The following is a 25,785-nucleotide window of genomic DNA, read 5'->3' as shown; positions in this document are numbered from 1 at the left end:
AGGCCGAGTCAGGAGGATTGCTTGAGCTTGGGAATTGAAGACCAGCCTGGGCAACATAGTGAGACCTTGTCTCTCCTGAAAAGTAAATATTTAGCCAGGTGTGGCGACACATGCCTGTAGTCCCAGCTACTCAAGAAACTGAGGTGGGAGGATTGCTTGAACCCAGGGAGGGCCAAGGCTACAGTGAGCTGTGATCATAACACTGTACTCCAGCCTGGGTGACAGAGTGAGAACTTGTCTCAAAAAAAAAGAAAAAAATTAGTCACCCAGTATTACTGAAAATAATAGTGCGTGGTTGTATTTTACACATACCCCTGAGCTATTTGGGGTCACAAGGAAGCTGTTAGTATGTGGTTCTCATATTCTTACCATACAAGAAAGCAAAAGCCCCTTGAGGTCCCTCAGTATCCCTTCCCACCACCTCCACCCCACAGTTGGAGAAATTGCCTGCTTTTAGGGAGATAGCAGTGTGGGCCTCTGAAGTAGAGGGGAGCCACCAGGGATGGGGAGTGGTTGAAGTATCTTTATTTTTTAATTATAGAAGTAATACACAGTTTTTTTAAAGTTTAAACAATAAAGTATAAAAAGCAAACTCTTCCTTCCTCAGTCTCCATTACACAACTGTATGTTAAGAATCTTATTAAACCAACTTGGTACTATTTGTATAATGCCTAGCAGTTTCAGAACGGGGCTGGGCACCTGGCTCTCGGACCCCCAGCTCTGAGACCCTCCATCCCCTTTTAGAAGATCTCCTTGTTTTTAAAAATATCTCATACCTTTTTATATTATTACTGATTGAATGGATGAGATCAAAGTAATATATCTGCACATAAACCAAAAGCTGAGAATTCTGGGTAATACAAAATAACCCAGAACCCAAGCAGTCTTTTTTAAACTATAGATTATAACCCACGAAAAGGTCAGAAAGTCAATTTTGTGACTAGCATTTGAAGAAAAATGAACCAGAGTGGAAAATATATTTCAGTAAATGTGATGGTATGTGTGTTTGTGTGTGTGTCCTAGAATATGGTGTAAATGTATTTCTTTGTCAGGGTTATGTTAGCATGTACCATTCTAGAAGGTGTAGCACCATCACTAGCCCAGCAGAAGTTTATCTTGGCCCAGTGCAGTGTCTTGTGCCTGTAATCCCAGCACTTTGGGAGGCCAAGGCGGGTGGATCACTTGAGTCCAGGAGTCCAAGACCAGCCTGGGCAACACAGTGAGACCCTAAAAAAATTTTTTTAATAAATAAGTTTGTCTTGGCCGGGTGCAGTGGCTCACGCCTGTAATCCCAGCACTTTGGGAGGCCAAGGCGGGCGGATCACTAGAAGTCAGGAGTTCGAGACCAGCCTGGCCAATGTGGTGAAATTGTGTCTCCACTAAAAAAAAAATACAAAAATACAAAAATTAGCCGGGTGCGTCGCCAGGCGCGATGGCTCACACCTGTAATCCCAGAACTTTGAGAGGCTGAGGCAGGCGGATCACCTGAGGTTGGGAGTTCAAGATCAGCCTGACCAACATGGAGAAACCTGGTCTCTACTAAGATTACAAAATTAGCTGGGCATGGGGGCGCATGCCTGTAATCCCAGCTACTCGGGAGGGCTGAGGCAGGAGAATCACTTGAACCCAGGAGGTGGAGGTTGCAGTGAGCCAAGATCACGCAACAAGAGAGAAACTCTGTCTCAAAAAATAAATAAATAAATAAGTAAATTAGCCAAGTGTGGTGGTGGGCACCTGTAATCCCAGCTACTCAGGAGGCTGAGACAGGAGAATCACTTGAACCCAAGAAGCGGAGGTTGCAGTGAGCTGAGACCATGACAAGCCTGGGTGACAGAGCAAAAAAATAAATAAAGTTTATCTCTAAGAATCATAGAGATGGATTCCCTGTAGAAACTCATAAGGTTGGTGAAATGATAAATGAGGCTTTGTTTTTTTTTGGTTTGGTTTTTTTGTTTTTATTTTTGTAGAAACAGGGTCTGTGTTGCCCAGCCCTGTCTCGAATTCCTAGGCTCAAGAGATCTACCTGACTGGTATCCTGGAAGTGCTGGGATTACAGCCTTGAGTCACCATGCCAGTGAGTTAGATTTTAAGCCGTGGGTTTGTGCCCTCAGTTCACGATGCAGGTACCTGTCTTTTACTGTTGAGAATTTGCACTAATGATGAAGGGTGATAAGAAACCATACCGTAACTCAGCACCTGTTCTGTTTTTTACCGTAGGAATTGATTAGATTCTTACACGAGAACATAGCTCAAAAGAGAAAGATTGTGTTAGGGTGAGGTTTACTGCCAGGGAGTGCTGAGGGCTGACACTGGGTGAGGCCTGGGCTAACGGGCCTAGGGCAAGGATATGCCCTGAGGTGATTAAGAACAATCCTGTCTTCAGGAGCTGAGGGTCAGCAGGTAAGACAGACACAGCCAAAATGAGCAAGGTGGTGGAGGAAGCAGGCAGTTGTGTGGGCATGGCTGGAACAGCCCGTCTTCAGGAGTGGAGGGTCAGCAGGTAAGACAGACACAGCCACAATGAGCAAGGTGGTGGTGGGGGCAGGCACGGTGTGCAGGCGTGGCTGGAGCAGCCATCTGGAGGGCAGCCTGGACAGTCCTGGCATCCACGCAGCCCACGCCATCTTGGAGGCCAGTGCCTGGGCTTCCCATCCCCAACTTCCCGTTCAGGTTCAACTCCTTCCACCCGGACACGCGCAAGCCGATGCACAGAGAGTGTGGCTTCATCCGCCTCAAGCCCGACACCAACAAGGTGGCCTTTGTCAGCGCCCAGAACACAGGTGAGGCCCGGCTTGTGGGGTGGGAGTGCTGGCCGTGGGAGGCCGCTGCTTGCATTCTAAGCAGGGTGCAGGGATGCCCATGTGCGACCCTGCTGAGGCACGTGCTGGTGGGGACCGTGGGGATGGCCCTGAGTGTTGAGAGTGGTCGTGGGAGCCTGCGGGGCCGACTGTGTAGCTGCAGGGGCCTCCTGCACACAAGTTGTGTGCATGCAGCCCCCTGACCATGAGGGCTTGTTTACCCAGTGCCACGTCTGTAGAAATGGCCATCCGCTATGTGTGTTCATTAGGAATCGCTGGAAAACAGGTTGGGCACAGTGGCTCACGCCTGTAATCCCAGCACTTTGGGAGGCCGAGGTGGGCGGATCATTTGAGGTCAGGAGTTCAAGACCAGCCTGGCCAACATACTGAAATCCGGTCTCTACTAAAAATACAAAAATTAGCTGGGTGTGGTGGTGCATGCCTGTAATCCCAGCCACTTGGGAGGCTGAGGCAGGAGAATCACTTGAACCTGGGAGGCAGAGGTTGCAGTGAGCCAAGACTGCACCACTGCACTCTAGCCTGGGCAACAGAGCGAGATTCTGTCTCAAAAAAAAGAAAGAAAAAACAGCCTGCGTGACTCTAGATCAGTGTTTCTTCTGGACGTCCATTCCCACCGGTGACTCTTGCCACTGCATGTGCTGGGGGTGGTTCTGCAGGCTGACTGGTGGGTGGAGGTGGGAGGGCTGGGGCCCAGTCTGGAGAGGGTGGCCTTCCATAGAGCACCTTCCTGTGCCGTGAGGAGAGTTGTGTCTTTCCCTCTGCACCCACAGGGTGACGTGGGGAGGAGGAGAAATGTCGTTGCCTCCACAGCTGCAGAGCCGGGGCCTCCTGTGGAGTCCTGGCTTGCAGGCAAGGAGAGTCAAGGCTGCCCCCCTGCGAGCCGAGCAGCTGCCATGTGAGCTTGACCGCCCTTCCCTTGCAGGTGTGGTGGAAGTGGAGGAGGGCGAGGTGAACGGGCAGGAGCTGTGCATCGCATCCCACTCCATCGCCAGGATCTCCTTTGCCAAGGAGCCCCACGTAGAGCAGGTGAGCCCAGCCCTGCCCCCAGCACGCTCCTGTCTTGTGTTTGCAGCGGTCTGTGGGGTGGGCCTCTTCCTCTTCCATGAGGCAGCGCGTGTCTTGCTACTGTGTCTCACAGGCCTGTCCCCACAGTCTCATGCTTTTCCCTTCTCCGACCATCCCAGGGTGGATGTTCCCTAATTTCATTGCCTGCTCCTTGGCTGGTCGGTGGTGTGGTTTTTTCGAGGTTTGTTGTTTGTCACAAACATCCTTTTACATTTGGGTTGTCCACGTTTGCAGATATATCCATATCTATTGACAAATTTTTCCCAGTTAAATTGCTGGATCAAAGGACAGGTACATCTTAAATATGATACACACTGTTAGATTGTATTTCTTCATGATTATCCTCCCACTATCTCTTGCGTGAGGGCAGCTGGTTCCCCACTCCTTAACAGCATGGTATATTTTCAGAATTTCGGTCCTTTCAGATCTGAGAATAAAAGATGAAATCTCACTCCTGTTTTGAATCTAACTTAGAAGCGGGAGGGCTCATTCCCCATGCTCATTGGCCGTTTGTGCTTCTTAATTCTGTGCACTTGATATTCAAAGTCTTTGCCTGTTTTTCTATGGGTTGTCCTTTTTTGAGGCGGAGTTTCGCTCGGTTGCCCAGGCTGGAATGCAATGGTGGGATCTTGGCTCATCGCAACCGCCACCTCTCAGGTTCAAGTGATTCTCCTGCCTCGGCCTCCCGGGTAGCTGGGTTTACAGGCATGCACTACCACGCCTGGCTAATTTTGTATTATTAGTAGAGACAGGGTTTCTCCATGTTGGTCAGGCTGGTCTTGAATTCCTGACTTCAGGTGATCCGCCCGCCTCAGCCTCCCAAAGTGCTGGGATTACAGGTGTGAACAACTGCGCCCGGCCAGATTGTCCTTTTTTTTTAAGGATTTGTAGGAGCTTTCTATATGCCGTGGGTTAATCTCTTGTCTGCTTTATTTGTGACACATACTTCCCTGGTCTGCAGCCTGGTCCATGATGGGCTGCGCCCCACAGGTGCCCAGCTTTCCTGTTGTTGCCTCTGGGCTGTTTCCTTTACAATGTCTGGATTTCAGTTCTTGCTAAGGAAGTTGTTGTCCACTCCAAAATTATAAAAATATTCTGTCATTGTCTTTTTTTTTTTTTTTTTTGAGACGGAGTCTCACTCTGTCACCCAGGATGGAGTGCAGTGGAGCGATCTCAGCTCACTGCATGCTCCGCCTCCCGGGTTCACGCCATTCTCCTCCCTCAGCCTCCCAAGTGCTGGGATTACAGGCATGAGCCACTGTGCCCAGCCTTGTTTGTCTTTCTTCGTCTGCTTGTCCACTTCCTTACCAGTAACACATTTTTAGCTCTCACAGCTGTATATTATATGTTAATGTCTAAGGGAATGTTTCCCACATTTTTTCTCCAAATTTTCTTACTCATTCTTAAGCATTTCCTCTTCTAGATGAACTTTTGAATAAACATCTCAAGGCTTATAAAATGTGCATCAAGACTGCATTGAATACATGAATGAATTTGGGGAGAATTGACATATTTTCATGGGTAGCAATACACAGCAGCGTGGCAGTGTATTACGGTGACTTTAGGTCATGTTTTGTGTATTTTAGTATATAGAAAAGCTTTATTTCTTTATAGTTTTAATTATACAGGTCTTGTACATTTCATATTAGGGTAAACTCAAGTGCTTTATCATTTTTATTGCTTGTAAATAGATTTTTTCCATTTAATCTTCAAATTGATTATTGATAATTGTGTGAACACTTCTGATTTCTCTGTGTTGAACTGGGCCACTTGTGTAACTTTCAGACAGCCAGGATCTTAGGCACTGCACAGATAGAACAACAGGCGTGAATGTTCGTTGCATGCTTGTCCCTGACTCTAGTGGAAATAGTTCTGTGTGTCACCACCTGTAAGATGCTCACTGTAGATTACTTACTGGTAGATAAGAAGGTAGCTTTTTTTTTTTTTTTGAGACAGAGTCTCACTCTGTTGCCCAGGCTGGAATGCAGTGGCGCGATCGTGGCTCACTGCAACCTCTGCCTCCTGAATTCAAGCGATTTTCATGCCTCAGCCTCCCGAGTAGCTGGGGTTACAGGCGCACACCACCATACCCAGCTAATTTTTGTATTTTTAGTAGAACAGGGTTTCACCATGTTGGCCAGGCTGATCTCGAATTCCTGATCTCAAGCGACCCACCCGCCTCAGCTTCCTAAAGTGTTGGGATTGGGCATGAGCCACTGCGCCCAGCTGGGTAGCCTTTTTTTAGTGGTAAAATTGTTCTACTTTTTTTTTCCAGTGCAGTTGCGTATCTTCGTGAAGGCAGTCTTTTTCAGGTTAAGAAGATTCAGTTTCTAGTATGCTAAGAATTGTATTCAGAAATGAATTTTGAATTTCATCAAATGCTTTTATAACCTTTTGGGGATGAGTCTATGTTTTTCCCCCTTGTCTTCCTCTTGAAGCTGTTAATGCAGCTTAAGAACCAGTCCTCACTGCAGGAGGTGAGTGGCCAGCAGGTGAGTGGGCATGACCTCCCGAGCTCCACCTCCTGTCCATCAGGTGGCAGCATTAGATTCTCGTAGGAGCACGAACCCTGCTGTGAATTGCATGTATGAGGGATCTAGGTTTTGCTTCTAATGAGAATCTGATGCCTGATGATCTGAGATGGAACAGTTTCATCCCGAAACCACCCCCACCCCCACCCCCACCCCCACAGCTGTGGAAAAATTGTCTTCCATGAAACCAGTTTCTGGGACCAAAAAGTTTGGGGACTGCTGTAATAAATTATATTAATAGCTCATCAGTGTTGGATCATGGTTGTTTTTGGGGGATAACCCTGAGTTGTCATGATATGTTGTTTTTAGACATCATTGTCCATTTTGGTACTGGAGTTATTCACAGGCTAGCTGGGAGCTTCTTAGCCTTTGCAAATGTTATCTGGCGAAGGGTGGCCCCGTCGGAGTTGGTCGGCCTCCGTGGGAAGGTGTCTGGGACGCAGACCTCAGCTGTGCTTTTACTTTGTTCCATGACGCTCATCTCTCCACATTCTTACTTGGCTCCATCTGCAAACTCATGTTCTCCTGGAAAAGTGTCCGTTTCATGAGATTTTCAGAATTTTTGGAAGAAGTAATAGATACTGTTTTCTCTTGATCTGCCGTTCTGTGTCACTTCTCTTTTACTGATGTTTTGCGTGTGTTTTCTCTTTTTCTTGATCGTATTTGTCAGAGGTTATCTATTTTACCAGGGTGTTTTGGGTTTTTTTTGTTTGCTTATTTTTGCTAAATAACTAGATTTGGGTTTTATTAATTAAACAAAAAGTGCCTCTTTTTCTGCAAATAGAGGGAGGAGACAGAGACAATGGAGTTGGGAAGCCTGGGTGTGGCGCTCAGGGGAAGGCTCTGTGCCATGCAGCCCCTGCACCCCGGGGGCTTTGGGGTCCTCTGCGGAGCGAGGACAGAAGCTGGAAGCACAACCTGAGGGGCTGGGCATCCCCATTGGGTTGACATCAGCAGGACCAAGGAAGCCAGGAAGCACACACAGAAGGCAGGGACCTTGAGGCTAGAAGGAGAGCAGGAGGCAAGAGCTGGGTCTTGGAGGGCCTGTCCTACTAGGGTTGTGCGGGGGTGAAAGGAGCTGTCCCTGTTATTACAGTGTTGGGGGAATTTCCTGGGACTTTGTTTGTAGCCAAATGCAAAGTCAGTGTTTATCGTCTTTCCAATATGTATTGGGGGAAATGTGTCTTCCTTGTTAGGTTCAGAGTTCTGTAGCTTTATGTGCTGCATAAAGAAGTTTTCCAGCTGGGCGCAGTGGCTCACACCTCTAATCCCAGCACTTTGGGAGGCTGAGGCAGGTGGATCACCTGAGGTCAGGAGTTCGAGATGAGTCTGGCTAACATGGTGAAACCCTGTCTCTACTAAAAATACAAAAATTAGCCAGGCATGGTGGCGGGTGCCTGTAATCCCAGCTACTCGGGAGGCTGAAGCAGGAGACTCACTTGAAACCGGTAGGCGGCGGAGGTTGCAGTGAGCCAAGATCGCGCCACTGCACTCCAGCCTGGGCGACAAGAGCGAAATTCCATCTTGGGAAAAAAGAAGTTTCCCTCAGTGACGAACTGACAGACCCCACGTATGATGATCAGGCCATAAGATTGTAATGGAGCTGAAAAATTTCTCACTTCATGAGTGAGAGAAGCCATCTAATGTAGCACAATTACCTTTTAAAAATAAAAATATGTTTATAAATTTAATGCAGCCTAACTGTACTGTATTTATAAAGTCTATGGTAGTGTGCAGCCATGTCCTAGACCTTCACATTCACCCACCACTCACTCACTGACTCACCCAGACCATCTGCCAGTCCCGCCAGCTCCACTCATGGTTCATGCCCCAGACAGGTGGACTTTTTGTTGTTGTTGTTTTTGAGACAGTCTCGCTCTGTCGCCCAGGCTGGAGTGCAGTGGCGCAATCTCGGCTCACTGCAAGCTCCGCCTCCCGGGTTCACGCCATTCTCCTGCCTCAGCCTCTCCGAGTAGCTGGGACTACAGGCGCCCGCCACCACGCCCGGCTAATTTTTTGTATTTTTAGTAGAGACGGGGTTTCATCGTGGTCTCGATCTCCTGATCTCGTGATCCACCCGCCTCGGCCTCCCAAAGTGCTGGGATTACAGGCGTGAGCCATCGCGCCCGGCCTAAAAATCTTTTGTACCGAATTTTTACTGTACCTTTCCTATGTTTAGATGCACAGATACTTCGCATTGTGTTACAGTTGCCTATAGTATATAGTACAGTCTATATACGGTACATATACATATACACGTGACTACATGCTGTGCAGGTTTTCCTAGCCAAGGAGTCATGGGCTATCCCAGAGAGCCGAAGTGTGGAGGAGGCCATTCCATCTAGGTTTGTGTGGGTGCACGCTGTGATGTTCACACAATGATGACATCACCAAATGGCACATTTCTCAGAATGCATCTGTCCTTAAGCAACGTGTGGCTGTTTGTCTTTAAATCAGACTTCCTAATCATATGATTGAAATTCTCTTTGGCCCTTTTTTCTTCTTCATCTGTCAGTTTGTGAGTTCTGTTACATAGTGTTCTCACTCAACTGACCCTATTTCTTGTTCGTTAGAGGTAAACGGTCTCAACTCTTTTAACTGATTCATTTAGTTTTTAGCTCCATATTTAGCCATGAGGTGTGTTGATTGCCCCCTCTTAACATTGCCAACTATACCTTACTGACCGAGCGCCTGCTCACCGTGGATGAAGAAGATTCTGCTCCGGTACCCAAGACCCCAGCTCGGTTCCCATGCATGTCCTACTCCCGCCTTTCCGGAGAGTGTGTGTCCTGATTTCACTGGCTTGCCGCTGTCACAGCCAAGTCCCCACACTCACAGCCAGATCACGGGCTCCACAATGGCTGTTCCTTTTCCATGCACCTTTTTTTGAGTTAAAAATGTTATTTTTTTTTTGTTTTCTCAATGTTTATATGCTTATCCCTGAGTCAGCACCGTGCGTTCTGCCAGTATCTAAAACTCAGCTTGGGTACTCATGTGATACCTGAATTCCACCTGTGGAACTCTCAGAGCTGCTTGGTCTGCTCTGTTAAGACCAAGGAGTAGAGCTGCCGTCCTGAGACTCCCTCCCCACTACCCCCCCTTCCCCTGGAACTCCTGAAGTGGCCTTTTGTTTTCTAATCTCCCTTTCTTTTTCCTCCCATCTCTTGCTGTTTTCTGGGAGGTTTCCTCGTTGTTGATGTCTGGTAGTTGTATGGAAGATTTTGTTTTGCTGTTGAACTCATACTCCGTGAGCCCCCTTTGTCTTCCATGCACCTCGTCCGTGGTGTCCTGTTCTCATTTCATTCATGGACACAACAATTTCTCTACCTCCCCCAGGACATTAATGGGAGACTTTGGTTTTCTTCTTCCTCCTCCATACCTGTATTCCTTCCAAGTTTCTTTTTTTTTTTTGAGACGGAGTCTCGCTCTGTCGCCCAGGCTGGCGTACAATGGCGTGATCTCAGCTCACTGCAACCTCCGCCTCCCGGGTTCAAGCGATGCTCCTGCCTCAGTCTCCCGAGTAGCTGGGATTACAGGCGTGCGATACCATGTCTGGCTAATTTTTGTATTTTTAGTAGAGACAGGGTTTCACCATGTTGGCCAGGCTGGTCTCCAACTCCTGACCTCAGGTGATCTGCCCACCTCAGCCTCCCCAAAGTGTTGGGATTACAGCCGTGAGCCACTGCACCTGGCCTTTTTTTTTTGAGACAGAGTCTCACTCTTGTCGCCCAGGCTGGAGTGCAGTGGCATAATCTCGGCTCACTGCAACCTCTGCCTTCGAGGTTCAAGCGGTTCTCCTTCCTCAGCCTCCTAAGTAGCTGGGATTACAGGCTTGTGCCACCATGCCTGGCTAAATTTTATATTTTTAGTAGAGACAGGGTTTCACCATGTTGGCCAGGCTGTTCTCAAACTCCTGATGTCAGGTGATCCGCCCTCCTTGGCCTCCCAGAATGCTGGGATTACAGGCGTGAGCCACCGTGCCCCGCCCCAAGTTGCTTTTAATGTTTGTTTTGGTTCTGGATTGCATCTTATAGGCCGCCTTTAGATGTCTGGGGTCCCTCGGACCACCCCCAGCCAGGTTCACTGGGAGGCCTCATAGGACGTGACAGGAGCTGACTTACTACAGCAGAAGGATGTGGGGCACGGTCAGCACAGGGCAGGGCACGGGGCAGAGTCTGGAGGAAACAGGTGCGAGCTTCCAGCATCCTTTCCACGTGCAGCCCACAGGACACGCTCCATTGCCCAGCATCATATTGTAGCGACAGGAGTGAAATGTCCCAACTAGGGAAGCCCTTCAGAACCTCAGCGCCCAGGGTCGTTCCGGGGCTGGTCTTGCAGCAGCCTCTGCCTGGTTCTTGCTCCCAGTGTCTGGGCACAGCTGAGGCCCAGATTCTCATGTCACCCTCTGCCGGTAGAGGGAGGCACAGTTGCCTCGGTACGGGGAACTGGTAGCGGAAGCTGGGGAGTGACTGCTGCTGCCTTGTTTGTGTCCATGTTTGTTTGCCATATACCTGTCACTCAGCATGTCTCATGTATTTCTTCTTTTTTTTTTTTTGAGACGGAGTTTCGCTCTTGTTGCCCAGGCTGGAGTGCAGTGGCGCCATCTCAGCTCATTGCAACCTCTGCCTCCTGGGTTCAAGCGATTCTCCTGCCTCAGCCTCCTGAGTAGCTGGGATTACAGGCATGTGCCACCATGCTGGGCTAATTTAATATTTTTATTAAAGACAGGGTTTCTCCATGGTGGTCAGGCTGGTCTTGAACTCCTGACCTTAGGTGATCTGCCCAGCTCAGCCTCCCAAAGTGCTGAGCCACCACACCCAGCTGTCTCATGTATTTTTAACAGCTTTTTAAAGATATAATGCAGGGCTGAGCTCGGTGGCTCACACCTGTAATCGCTGCTCTTTAGGAGGCTAAGGTGGGCACATGACCTAAGGTCAGGAATTCGAGGCCAGCCTGGACAACATGGTGAAAACCCATCTCTACTAAGAATACAAAAAAATTAGCCAGGCGTGGTGACAGGAGGAGGCTGAGGCAGGAGAATTGCTTGAACCTGGGAGGCAGAGGTTGCAGTGAGCTGAGATGGCGCCACTGCACTCCAGCCTGGGCGACGGAGCAAGACTCCATTATCAGAAAAGAAAAAAAAAGGATATTCACGTACTATTCAAATCGCTCAAAGTGTGCAATTCTGTGGTTTTTGGTATATTCATAGCACTTTGTACCCATCACTACAATTAATTTTAGAACATTTATCTTTTGTGGCACAATCACAACTCACTGCAGCCTCAACCCCCCTGGACTCAGGTGATCCTCCCACCTCAGCCTCAGTAGCTGGGAATGCAAATGCACACCACCACACCTGGCTAATTTTTTTTTTTTTTTTTTAAGAGAGGGTCTCATTCTGTCACCTAGGCTGGAATACAGTAGCAAGATCTTGGCACACTGCAACCTCCACCTCCCAGGCTTGAGCGATCCCCCCACCTCACCCTCCCAAGTAGCTGGGGCCACAGGTGTGCACCACCATGCCCGGTTTTTTTGTTTGTTTGTTTTTTGTATTTTTAGTAGAGATGGGGTCTCGCCACATTGCCCAGGCAGGTCTTGGAACTCCTGAACTCAAGCCGTATACCCACCTGGGCCTCCCAAGATGCTGGGATTACAGGCATGAGCCACCTAATGAGCACGGCTAATTTATTTGTATTTTTTGTAGAGACAAGGTTTTGCCATGTTACCCAGGCTGGTCTCGAACTCCTGGGCTTAAGCAATCCTCCTGCCTTGGCCTCCCAAAGTGCTGGAATTACAGGTGTGAGCCACGACCCCTGGCCAGAACATTTTTTATACCCCAAAAAAATAACCTGGTACCCTTTAGCTGTCGGCCCCAACTTCCATCTCCCCCAACCCCAGGCTGCCACTAATCTACCTTCTCTGTAGATTGCTTGTCCTGAGCGTTTCATAGAATTGGGGCCATAGGCAGAGCCTGCAGTGAGCGGAGATCGCGCCACTGCACTCCAGCCTGGGCGACAGCAAGACTCCATTTCAAAAAAAAAAAAAAAAAGAATTGGAGCCATAGACTGTCACTTAGTGTAAGGTTTCCAGGGTGTATCCAACTTGGAGCATGCCTCAGGCCTCACTCCTTTTCATGGCTGAATTATTATTCCATTGATGATGTGCTGTATTTTGTTTATCCATTCCTCATTGATGGGCAAGTTGGTTGTTAACTGAATCTTGGCTGTTAAGAAGAGTACTGTGCCTCCTGTGGTGGCTCACACCTGTAATCCCAACACTTTGTGGGGCTGAGGCAGGAGATCACTTGAGCCCAGGAGTTCAAGACCAGCCTGGACAACATAGCAAAACCTGTTTCTACAAAAAACACAAAAAGTAGCCGGGCTTGGGGAGGCATGCCTGTAGTTCCAGCTACTTGAGAGGGTGAGATGGGAGAATCGCTTGAGCCTGGGAGCCGGAGGTTGCAGTGAGCAGTGATCGTGCCACTGCACTCCAGCCTGGGTGACAGAGTGAGACCCTGTCTCAAAATAAATACATGAAATAATACTGAATTGCCTCTGAAACACATTTTCAAGCAAACCTGCTGTTTTCAGCCTTCATCCACAGCCACTCATAGAGACACTCAGGCCACGCCACGGAGCTTTTGTGGGGCGTAAGGCAGGCTGTTGGCCTGTCCCAGTGCTGCATTCAGCCTCGGCCTTCCTGGGTCGGCTGCGTCAGTTCCCCGTGCGTCTCATTTCCAGCCCCTCACGTTCTGTGGCTGTGCCACCTCCCCTCTTTCTCCTGTGGATTCACGCTGTGGACAGCATTCCTTCACTGCCATTCCAGTAGGGGCCATGCAGGAACCACAGCGCTGTCCTCACCCGGGAGGCCTCACCTCAGAGCTCTGTGCCGGGTTGCTGGGTGAGCAAGATTTTCATCTACATTTTACCTTTTTTTAAAATTTTTTACTTTTTATTTTATTATTACTTTTTTTTAGACAGAGCCTTGCACGGTCGCCCAGGCTGGAGTGCAGCAGTCTGATCTCAGCTCACTGTAGCCTCCACCTCCTGGGCTCAAGCAATTCTCCCACATACTTCCTCCCAAGTAGCTGAGACTACAGGCGTTCACCACCACTCCCAGCTAATTTTTTGCATTTTTAATAGAGATGGGGGTCTCACTTTGTTGCTCAGGCTGGTCTCAAACTCATGGCCTCAAGTGATCGACCCGCCTCCGCTTCCCAAAGTGCTGTGGTTATAGGTGTGAGCCCCCATGCCTGGCCAGTTTTTCCTTTAAGATACATGGTATTTGGGATTATTGTTTCTCTGTAGTGTGAGGTAGCGGTCCCATTTTCCCTTTTTCCCCGTACAGGTGTCCTGTGGCCCTTGTTAGGCACTGTGGTCCCGCTGACTGCTGTTTGGGGCATTTCTCCTCCTCGGCTGTCAGGATTGATGCTGCCGGCCATGGCCTCAGACACGGTGTCTGCACGTGGATGCAGAGGCACCCAGTTTTCCCCCTCGCTCTGGAGGAGTGGGCTGGAACCTCTTGAAGAGAGCGAGGCTTGTATTGGGGAAGTGAGGCCTTCCCTTAGCTGCTCCGTGGCATCTGGGGGATCAGGGTGGGACGGGACGTGTGAGTGTCTTTACTATTTGTGTGGGTGTTGGTGGGCATGGCCCAGACTGCAGGCCCCGCAGAGGGTAGCAGTGCCTTCATGAGCTGTGTACTGAGCCTGGTGGAGCCTATGAGCTGCCGAGGATCCCTGGCCAGCTTGCCCCAGGGACAGCTTGTCGCTCATGTCCAGTGACTGAGCAGTGGTGGCAGACCCCAGGGGAGAACTGAGCGTGTTGGGAGAGGCTCGTGTGACTCTTTTGGGGAGGGCCTGAGGGGTCCCCAGGCTCCCACTGACCTGCACATTCCCTGTGCTGTGTGTGTATGTGCTTTGTAACTTCAGGGCCGTGTGCAGTTTGTGCAGCACGTGCCTTGCAGCAGCCCTGAGAAGAGGCAGGTCCAGGCCCAGGCCCCGTTTTACAGTGAGGCTCAGAGAGGCCCCCAGCCTGGCAGAGCCTCCCTGCTTCCTGCCTTATGTGGGTGGCTCTGGACCTAGCTTTGCAGCCTGGGCTGCCACCGGTGACCTGTGAGCTTGAGCATCTTTTCACGTTGTTGCTGGGTCATCCTCCAGCGAGGTGCCTGTTCAGGTCTGGTGACCATTTTCCACTGTGCCTTTTCTGGCTGACATGTCAGAGTTCTTTATATAATTTGAATAAAGCTCTTTGTTAGCTAAATGTGTTGCAAATAGCTTTTTCGGTCTGTGATTATCTTTTGAGTTTTACAAATTGTTTTTGAAGAACAGAGGCTCTGGATTTTATGTGGTTCGGTTTGCCAGTCTCTTCCTTTATGGATTCTGTTTTTAATGTGTCTTAGTTAAGCAGTCTTTCCTTACTAACAGGTCAAAATATGTATTCTGAATTTTTCTGGAAGCTTCACAGTTCAACCTAAAATCTTTCCTTTAGGTCATTAATCCACCTGGGGTTGAGTGGTGTGTATTGTGTGAAGTGCTGTCCCCTCTCCTTGTTCTCAGATGAGGGCCAGCTGCCCTGCACCCTGCCTGAAGAGCCTGGCCCCCCTGTTCACCCATGCAGCCGCCCCCCGAGCGCCTCAGTATCCTTCATCGGGGTCTGCTTGTCACTCTCTCCCTGGTTCCAGGTGGTCCGTTTGTCAGTCCCTGTGCCAGTACCACACTGTCTTCATTATCATGGCTTCTGCATTTTAAAAATCACCTCTATTGAGGTATACTTTATATGGAATAAATGCACACACTTCAAGTGTGCAGTTTGATACATTTGGACAGCATATATAATCTTGTAACGCTGCCCCAGTCAAGACTGAGAACAGTCCCAGCGCCCTAGAAAGTCCGTGTGCTCCGTAGGCAGCCCCCGCTGCCCTCTCGCAGCCCCCGGCCGGGTTTCTGCCACTGCAGACCGAGCAGCTCTGTGTGTCGTAGTGCTCATCATCATCAGTGGAGCCACAGCACAGGCACTCATTTGTTTCCGATCTCCTTTCCTCACTGAAACGCTGTCAAGATTCAACAGTTCTGCTGCATGTGCCACGTCTGCTCGTTGCTGTGTGGTGGTCCACCAGTGAGTGTGTCAGTTGTTTATCCTTTCTGTTGATGGATGTTTATTTGATTTGTTTCCAGTTCCGGGTTATTAGGAATAAAGCTGTAAGCACGTGTAGACCTTTGTGTGGACACATGTTTTTTTTTCCTCTTGGGTGCATACCTGGGATTGGAACTGCTGGGTTCTGTGGTAAACACCAATCTCTTCCAGAGTGGCCGTCCCCCTTGACACCCCAGCAAGGTTGTCCCACAGCCTCGCCAAGGGTTGGCCTTTGAGTTTTATCCTGGCCACTACAAGGTGGTATTTCATTGTGATGTTAATTTGCACTTCCCTGCTGAGTAACGATGCTGCTCTCTTTTTGTTGTACTTATCTGCTGCTTGTATTTCTTGTTTTGTGAAATGAACATTCAGATCTTTGCCCATTTGTTTGAGTGTTTGTGTTATTCCTGAGTTGCAAGAGTGTGTTGTTTGTTCTGGGTGTAAGTCCTTTATCAGGTGCACTTGCCAACACGATGTTCCTGCCCTGGGCCTTGCCTTTCTGTTTCCTAGACAGTTCCATTTGAAGAACCAAATGTTGTTTTTCTTTTTTTGGGGTTTTTTTTTTTTTTTTTTTGAGACATCGTTTGCTCTTGTTGCCCAGGCTAGAGTGCAGTGGCGTGATCTCAGCTCACTGCAACCTCCACCTCCCGGGTTCAAGCGATTATCCTCTTTCAGCCTCCCAAGTAGCTGGGATTACAGGCTCCCACCACCATGGCCGGCTAATTTTTTGTATTTTTAGTAAAGACAGCGTTTCACCATGTTGGCCAGGCCAGTCTCAACCTGACATCAGGTGATCCACCCTCCTTGGTCTCCCAAAGCACTGAGATTACAGGCGTGAGCCACCATGCGCAGTCTAGAACCAAATGTTTTAATTTTGTTACCATTTTTTCTTCTCTAGTTAGTGCTTTTTGTGTCCTGTCTTAAAATTTTTCACCTAGCCCAGGCAGCAAAGATTTTCACCTGCATTTTCTTCAAAAAGTTTTATAGTTTTACTTTAAGATATATGCTATTTGGAATTGCTAATTCTAGATGGTATGAGGTAGTAGTCACATTTTTTCCATTTTTCCTCATACAGATACCTTGTTTCCAGCACCATTTGTTGAAAAGAGAACCCTTTAATTAAAGTATGCGGTGCTTTTGTCGAAAATCAACTCACTTTGTGTGTGTGGTTCTTCCCCAGAACTCTCTCTTCTGTCCCACTCTTCTCTATTTCGGTCTTTATACTGTTAACATGCTGTCTTGACCACTGTAGCTTTATATTGAATCAGGTGATAGAAGTTACCCAACTTTTCTTCTTTTTCTTTTTTCCAAAATTGTTTTGGCTATCCTAGGACGCTTTGCATTTCCATATGAATTTCAGAATCAGCTTGTCAGTTTCTAGAAACATTTTCATTGGAATTACTTGAATTTCTAAATTAATTTGGGAAGAAGTGCCATCTTAGGCAAACTGAGTCCTCCAATCCAGTGCCATGGTAAGGTGCTCCATTTATTTAGATCAGTCTCATCCTATATTTTCTTGCAGTTTTCAACGTATTGGTTTTGCACACATTTTGTTAAATTTATTCCTACGTATTTTGTGGTTTGGGATGCTATTATAAATGATTTTTTAATTTTCCAGTTATTTGTTGCAAGTATATAGAAGTACAATTAGCTGTTGCATATTGATCTTGTATCATGTGACTTTGTTAAATTCATTCATTTCTGTAGTTTCTTTCTTTTCCTTCCCTCCCTCCCTTCCTTCTTTTCTCTCCTTTTTTCTTTTTTCTTTCAATATAAACAAGGTCTTCTGTGTTGCCCAGGCTGGAGTACAGTGGCTATTCTCTAGTGATTTTTTTCTTTTTTATTTTTATTTATTTATTTTTTTTGAGATGGAGTTTCTCTCTTGTTGCCCAGGCTGGAGTGCAGTGGCGCGATCTTGGCTCACTGCAACCCCCACCTCCCTGGTTCAAGCGATTCTCCTGTCTCAGCCTCCCAAGTAGCTGGGATTAAAGGCATGTGCCACCACACCCAGCTAATTTTGTAGTGATTTTTTTTTTCTTTGAACAGGGTTATTTAGAGAGATGTTATTTTCCAAATATTTGAGAATTTTTAAAATAGATTCTATTGCTCAGGATTTTTCATTCAATTCTATAAGGCCCAGACAACATACCCTCTAATATTTTAGTCTGTTAAAAAATGTTGGAGACTTATTTTATGCCCTAGTATATGACCTAACTTCATGAATATCTCATGTACACTTAACGAATGTAGTATTCAATAGTTATAAAAGTCCCCTCCGCAAGCTGGAAACCCTGGGATGCCAGTATCCTGGCTCAGTCCAAGTCCAAAGGCTTCAGAACCAGGGAAGTCAGTGGTGTCACTCTTGGTCCCGGTCCAAAGGCCTCAGAGCCCTGAGGAGAGAGGAGGTGCTGGTGACATCTGGGAGTCCAAAGGTCGGGGGGCCTGGAGTTGTCCAAGGACAGGGGAGGAAGAGTGTATCCCAGCTCCAGCAAACAGATGGACATGTTCGCCTTGTCTTTGTTTTTATTTTATCTGGGCCCCCAGCCTATTGGATGGTGCCCACCCTCATGGAGGGTAGATCTTCCTCACCTGGTCAGTCACCTCTGGAAACATCTTCTCAGTCATACTTAAAATAATCCTTTACCAGGTTTCTAGGTGTTCCTTAATTGGTCAATTTGACACCTAAAATTAACCATGACACCCACACCCACCCCTGGCTGCTTTCAAGTTTTTATTGTCTTGCCTTTGATTATCAGCCAAAGTTTTGCTGTAATATAATTAGAATTTGTGGCTTGATATATTTTGTTAGGCTCAGAAAATTGGCCGTGATCTGTTCAAATATTGCTTGTGTTCTGTTTTCTTTCCTATCTTCTTCTGGGTCTCTGGTTACACATGTGTTCAATCTTCTGCAGTTTTCAATGTGTCCCTTATGCTTTCATCCATATTTTCCATTATTCTCTAAGCTTCAATGTGGATATTTCCTACTGATCATTTTCCAGTTTACTAATCCTTTCTTCATCTGTGTCTAATCTGTTTATTTCATTATTGGGGCCTTAATTTGAGTTATTATGTTTTTCAGTTGTAGAATTTATATTTTAATGTTTTTGATAAATTCTGATTATCTGCAGAAATTCTCCGTATTGTCTTCTAACAACTCCAATATTGGCATCCCCTGGGTGAGGGTGGGGGAGGTGTCTATTTCCTGTTTTTTCTTTTGATCTTAACTCCTAGTAACCTAAGGAGTTTTTCTATTTTTCTTGGATTCTAGACATTATGTATGAAAAATTGTAGAGATGACTTGAGGCTTTTGTTGATGTTATCCTCACCACAGAGCAGTTCTGTGCTTCTGCCTGTCAGTCAAGGATGGACAGCTCGTGTTCAGTAGAGGCTGAGCTGGTTTGAAACTGGACTTCCCAGCCTGTTTCTGGGATGGGACCCTTCAGGGACCCCACCCAAAGCTGGGGTGTGTTTTTTGTTGTTGTTTTTTTGTTTTGTTTTTTTTTCTGAGATGGAGTCTCGCTCTGTTGCTCAGGCTGGAGTGCAGTGGTGCAATCTCGGCTCACTGCAAGCTCCACCTCCCGGGTTCACACCATTCTCCTACCTCAGCCTCCTGAGTAGCTGGGACTACAGGCACCCGCCACCACACCTGGCTAATGTTTTTTTGTATTTTTAGTAGAGACGGGGTTTTACCCTGCTAGCCAGGATGGTCTCGATCTCCTGACCTCGTGATCTGCCCGCCTCAGCCTCCCAAAGTGCTGGGATTACAGGCGTGAGCCACTGCGCCCAAGCTTGGGGTGCTTTTTTTTTTTTTTTGAGATGGAATCTTGCTCCGTCAGCCAGGCTGAAGTGCAGTGGCACGATCTCGGCTCACTGCAACCTCCACCTCCCGGGTTCAAGCAATTCTCCTTCCTCAGCCTCCCGAGTAGCTGGGACTACATGTGCATGCCACCACGCCCGGCTGTGAATTCCAGTGTTTGTCCCTCTAGCTCCATGAGTCCGAGAAGGCCCCACTCAGCTTCTCAGCCTCTTAGCTACCACATCCCTCTCAGCCTCCACCCCTTGAACCCCTTGACTTCCAGGCAGCAAAAGCATCAGGGCCAGTTGCTCCAAATTGGGTCTCACCTCCACACTTCCTTCTCTTTGGGGTGCTGGTCCTCGCTGACTTGGTGGTTCTCTGATACCTTTAAATAAACTTCCTAAAACCTGGGTTGTTATCTGCAAGAGGGTCGGTCAGTTACAGAGTAGCCAGCCGTGGCCATAAGTAGAACTCCGTCTCATCCACTTCTGGTGCCCCCCACATGACCCCCCGCACGTCTGGGGCACTAGAGAGATAGTGCCCATCAGAGAATTGTCTTTTGACAGTGGTCATTCTCACAATCTGCCAGCAAACGTTCCGGGCATGTAGGGCTGACTCATTCAGGACTTAGCTGCCATAGGCTTGGATTCTTGTTGGAAGCAGCTGCTATAATTTATTCTGATGAATTACTGTTCCAAAGATGCTGTTTCTGAGCTTTCCAAGAACACACTGGACATCAGTTCTAGTTACAGTGAAAGTGGGAGGCAATGGAGAAGGGAAGCGTTGGAAGCTCAGCACTTGTCTGATCAGGTATATAATTTGTAGAGACCAAAAAAAGGTGACTTGTTCCATCCAAGTACTAACCAGGCCCAACCCTCCTTAGCTTCCGATGTCAGACGAGATCGGGTGCGTTCAGGGTGGTATGGCCGTTGACAAAAAAGGTGACTTCTAAATAAACAATCCCTGTGTTCACCTGGTGGTCTTCTGGAGGCAGCTGAGGGGCACCTGGATTGTGACATGCCCAGGGGCCCTGGGCTGTGTGTCTGTCCTCCTCTGGCAGGGCCACTGCCTGGCTCACAGCCCGTGATGAGTGTGTGGCATGCAGTGGGCACACAGGCATTGATTGAATCTTCTGAAGATAAAACTAAGGTATTTTTGTTTCATTCTCCTGCTCAGATTACCCGGAAGTTCAGGCTGAATTCTGAAGGCAAACTTGAACAGACAGTCTCCATGGCAACCACTACACAGCCAATGACTCAGCATCTTCACGTCACCTACAAGAAGGTGACCCCGTAACCTAGAGCTTCTGGAGCCCTCAGGAGGGCCTGGCTACTGTGTCTCAACGGTTCGGCTCCTCGGCAGACAGTCCCTGCAGCAGAAGCGGGTGTGGCCGTGAGCCTCTGCAGGCTCAAGAGTGTGGTCCAGATGTTTCTGTACTGGCATAGAAAAACCAAATAAAAGGCCTTTATTTTTATGGCTGAGGATTTTGAATATTATCACTTGTGTAGGCTGTACATGTTTTTTTTCTGCTGATGTTTGTTTTCCAAAGTGTTCCCTAAGAAATTAAGAAGGGGGCTGGGTGTAGTGGCTCACGCCTGTAATCCCAGCACTTTGGGAGGCCAAGGCGAGGAAATGGCTTGAGGCCAGGAGTTTGAGACCAGCCTGGGCAACGTGGCAAAACCCCATCCCTACACAAAAAAATACAAATATTAGCCGAGTATGGTGGTCCATGCCTGTGGTCCCAGCTACTCAGAGGCTGAGGTGGGAGGATCCCTGCAGCCTGGGTGGTGGAGGTTGCAGTGAACCAAGGTCACACCACTGCACTCCAACTTGGGCGACAGAGCAAGACCCTGTCTCCAAAAAAAAAAGATGGCAGTCATTTTTTCATCACTTTTAAAGAGCCAAGTCTGTGTTTTCCTACAGATGGAGCATTCCCAAGAGGCTAGCTGTGATTTTCACATCGTCATGTAAGTTTTAGTTTGTAACTCTGTAATACAGCTTTCGTTTCTGTGGGGTTTTTTTCACTTGAAAGTTTCCAAACATACACTAAACCCTTGTACCTGTCACCCAGCTTCAGTAGCTGCCAGCATTTTGCCCAAAGTACTTCCATCTTTTCCTCCCCCACTTCTGCTGGAATACACGTAAGCAAATTCCAGACATATTGTCACTTGCCCCTAAATCCTTTGGTATGCATCCCAAAACAACACAAAGCCATTTTCTTTATCTTAACTCATCAACATATCAGAAGTCTCCCCAGGCACATGGAGATGAGGCTACACGGGTGTTGGGAAGCAGAGTCAGAAGAGGTAGCACACAGGCTGCGCAGGGTTAACATCCAGGGTAGCAACCGCAGGTACCACCTCCAGGGCTTGGGGACAAAAAGTAATACCAGGGTGGGGTTTCAGGGACCCCAGAGCTTAGAGGATGTGCTTGGTTCTTGCAAGAGGGGCAGGAGGGCCTGGGACTGTACTCCAGGAGCCAAGGGGGCACCAAGGGACCTGGTGGCTGGGCTCAGAGCTGTCTCTGCTCCCAAAGTGATGCTGAAATAACCTGGGAACACCAGGGAGGCCCCAGCCCCCAACTCCTGCATCCCAGGCTCCTGCAGCCCAGCCAGAAGGGAGTGTGGGAGGGCAGCCCTCAGGGCAGAGCACAGACAAGCCAAGAGACAAGAAATCAGTAACTGACGGCACGGTGCTGTTTTCACAAAATGCGTAAGAATTCTGTAACGTTCTCTAACAGTCCTATTCTTATTTCCCTTACTGCCTCAGAAATATCCTCATACAATCGGATTATCAAAGCTTTATTCACGTTTGTGTCTGGCTACAAAGTCTTTTAGGATCCTTTTGATCCTAAAAGTCCCCCTCTTCCCTCCCCTGTGCCCTTGACTTGTTGGTGAAGCTGATCACTTGTCCTTGAAGGTGTCCCCCGTCTGGACTCAGCATCCTCCTCGTGGTGTTTAACTTGTTCCTCTGTCCCCTCTATATCCTGTCGTCTGGAAGTTGGATCTAAAGTGGCTGGAATCACACCTGGGCAGTGCTCAGTTCCTCGTGTCACAGCCCATGAGGAGCCTCATGTTCACTTTGTTGAAGCATGAATAAGCTTGGATGGCGACAGCCTGACCCCCTTATCTTCAGTTTCCCATCAACTGTTCCCCTGACAGTTTTGCCACCTGTGGGTGACCATTGCGAGAACAAGAACCTCCACTGGGACTGCAGAATTCTCATCTTCTGTGTCTCATTAGAAGGACATTTAGTGGCTGGAATTCTCTCAGACCTTCCCTTTATCCATTAGGGTAAGTCAGGTTACCCTGAAGTGTGTTCATGCTAGAAAGGCAGCATAAGCACTTAATTATTTCCCTTTAATGATCAATTTTTGGAGTGAGAATGTCCTGGCAACCTCCAGCGGTGCCAAAGGACTGAGAGTTCCTCACACCACTGCAGTTGCCCTTCCCGCTTCCCTCCTCATGTTATGAACTTAATACTTCCATGTATACAGTCTGTCCTCAGTATCCACAGGGGTGCGTTACAGGACCCACACGGATACCAAAATCAGATGCTCGAGTCCCTTGTATAAAATGGCATGGGATTTGCATGCAACCTACGCACATTCTCACATATACCTTAAGTCATCTCTAGATTGCCTATGATACCTGATACAGTGTAAATGCTCTGTAAGCAGTTGTTATGCCGTATATTTTTGGGGTTTTTTTATTGTGGGCTTTTGGGGAATATTTTTATTTATTTATATATTTTGAGATGGAGTCTCGCTCTGTGGCCCAGGCTGGAGTGCAGTGGCGTGATCTCGGCTCACTGCAAGCTCCGCCTCCCGGGTTCATGCCATTCTCCTGCCTCAGCCTCCTGAGTAGCTGGGACTACAGGCGCCCGCCACCGCGCCCGGCTAATTTTTTGTATTTTTAGTAGAGACGGGATTTCACCATGTTAGCCAGGCTGGTCTGGATCTCCTGACCTTGTGATCCGCCCACCTCAGCCTCCCAAAGTGCTGGGATTACAGGCGTGAGCCACCATGCCCAGCCGGGAATATTTTTTCTACACAGTTGAATCCACAGAAATGGAGGGCCAACTGTATTTGATACCATTTTAATCAAGTGCTGCCTATGTCTTCGGCAAACAGGAGATGCTCGGATTATCTCGTAATTGGCCAGAGGAGACCCTCCATCAAGTGGGCTTTGATGCCTCCTTGCTCTGGGGCCACAGCTGCCTCTGACTTTTCCTGCCCAGAACCTGGAACTACCCATTTCTCCAGAGCCCTGTTTCTCGTTAGTGGAGAGTGGGAATTGGAGGCCACAGACTGAGCACTGACTGCTTATGATGGCTGGGCTGCTCCACTTCCCAGCCTTTCCATGGACAAAACCAGAAAATTGTTCTAAAATTTATTTTCTCAGCTAGGCGCAGTGGCTCACGCCTGTAATCCCAGCACTTTGGGAGGCCAAGGTGGATGGATCACCTGAGGTAAGGAGTTCAAGCCTGGCCAACATGACAAAACCCCATCTCTACTAAAAATACAAAAAATTAGCCAGGCATGGTGGCGGGCACCTGTAATCCCAGCTACTCGGGAGGCTGAGGCAGGAGAATTGCTTAAACCTGCGAGGCAGAGGTTGCAGTGAGCCGAGATAGCACCATTGCGCTCCAGCCTGGGCCACAGAGCGAGACTCTCTCTCTCAAAAAAAAAAAAAAAAAAAAAATTTCTGGTTTATTTTCTCTGAATCATGTGAGGTTGTATTAGAGATCAGGACCCTTCACCCTTAACTACTTTAGCAGGGGATATATACATGTATTTTTGAAAAATATGAATTCATACTGTTTTCCATTCAAATGTTAAGATTATAAGCGTTTTTAAATATTCTTTGATTTTACCTCTTAAGCTGAAAATCTTGGTTCATTACAACATTAACATTATTTGCTTTATTCTACATATAAATGCATATAATCATTTCAAAATAAGCCTGGGCAACATAGCAAGACCCCACCTCTACCAAAAAAAAAGTATCGTTAACAATGACCACTGGTCAAAGTTTTTTTCTGTTAGCCTTTTTAGACCTTTCCCTTTGAAGATACAAAGTTAAAATATGATGGAATTGGATTCACCAACTTGATACACAAGTCCATTTGTTTAAATTCTAGAAATTGTTATAATTTGTTTTGCAAATACAAATCATTTGACTGGCTTTCTTGTCAGAACTGTAAAACCAGGGACATTTGCTCCACACAGGCCTCTAGCACAGCTACCGAGTGCTCCGGCAAGCTCGCCGTGGTTTAGCTCGCCGTGGTTTAGCTCGCCGTGGGTTTAGCTCGCCGTGGGTAAGCTCGCCGTGGGTTAGCTCGCCGTGGGTTTAGCTCGCCGTGGTTAGCCGGTTAGCTCGCCGTGGGTAAGCTCGCCGTGGGTAAGCTCGCCGTGGGTAAGCTCACAGTGGGTTAGCTCGCCGTGGGTTAGCTCGCCGTGGCTAAGCTCACAGTGGGTTAGCTCGCCGTGGTTTAGCTCGCCGTGGGTAAGCTCGCCGTGGGTTAGCTCGCCGTGGGTTAGCTCGCCGTGGTTAGCTCGCCGTGGTAGGTTTAGCTCGCCGTGGTGGGTTAGCTCGCCGTGGGTGGGTAAGCTCGCCGTGGGTTTAGCTCGCCGTGGGTTAGCTCGCCGTGGGTAAGCTCGCCGTGGTGGTTTAGCTCGCCGTGGGTTAGCTCGCCGTGGTTTAGCTCGCCGTGGGTTAGCTCGCCGTGGGTTAGCTCGCCGTGGGTTAGCTCGCCGTGGGATAAGCTCGCCGTGGGTTAGCTCGCCGTGGGTAAGCTCGCCGTGGGTAAGCTCGCTGTGGGTTAGCTTGCCGTGGGTTAGCCAGCAGATCTGCTCATGCTGGGTCTTGGGTTGTTTCCAGTCTTTGGCCAATCAAATGTCAGAGTTGGACCCAGCACCTCCGTTGGGACTGCAGAGTGCTTTTCTAAGTGTGGTGAGAAGGGTGTTTCCACATCCTTGTGGATTCTGGCCATCGTATCTTAAGGATACATTTCTGGGAGTGGGATTGCCAGTCGGCAGGGAGAGCCTCATCTGGCTTGTCTGGGTGTTGTCCCTGTCCCCAAGGGGCCAGGCGTTCTGCATCCCCACAGCATGGTAGGAAGTGCCTGCCCCCATCAGCAGCTGAATCTGGTGTCAAATTTGGATTTGGGTCAATCTTGTAGGTGAGAAATGGAGTCTTGGGTGGTTTTGGTTTGTGTTTCTCTCTCTTTTTTTTTTAAATCATTTTATTGATTTTCCAAACTCATGAGCTCGTTTGAATGAGGAATATTAATCCTAATATTTCTCTTTTTAAGTTATAATTTTTATTGAGGTAAAAAATATATAAAACAACATTTTTATCAGAGTCCTATAGATGGTTAAAAAAATGCACCATTTTAACCATCTTGAAGTCTACAATTTAGCAGCATTTAGTACATTCATAA

The 25,785-nt window shown here is 48.0% G+C and overlaps 1 protein-coding gene across 2 annotated transcripts in view; it reads left to right on the top strand.

The window, feature by feature from the left end:
• The window catches only part of THAP4 (THAP domain containing 4), a 50,988-nt gene extending 30,150 nt beyond the window's left edge, over nt 1–20,838 (top strand). For both annotated transcript variants that reach the window (XM_030803988.1, XM_003281969.1), the window contains 3 exons: nt 2,671–2,780; nt 3,742–3,845; nt 20,519–20,838. In XM_030803988.1, coding sequence (XP_030659848.1) covers nt 2,671–2,780; nt 3,742–3,845; nt 20,519–20,638 — 334 coding nt within the window. In that variant the 3' untranslated portion in view covers nt 20,639–20,838. The remainder of the gene's footprint in view (nt 1–2,670; nt 2,781–3,741; nt 3,846–20,518) is intronic.
• The last annotated feature ends 4,947 nt before the right edge of the window (nt 20,839–25,785 follow it).

The sequence above is a fragment of the Nomascus leucogenys genome, chromosome 22a (assembly GCF_006542625.1).
Source record: "Nomascus leucogenys isolate Asia chromosome 22a, Asia_NLE_v1, whole genome shotgun sequence".
NCBI classification, from domain to species: Eukaryota; Metazoa; Chordata; class Mammalia; order Primates; family Hylobatidae; genus Nomascus; species Nomascus leucogenys.
This window is presented reverse-complemented; position numbering and strand designations above follow the sequence as displayed.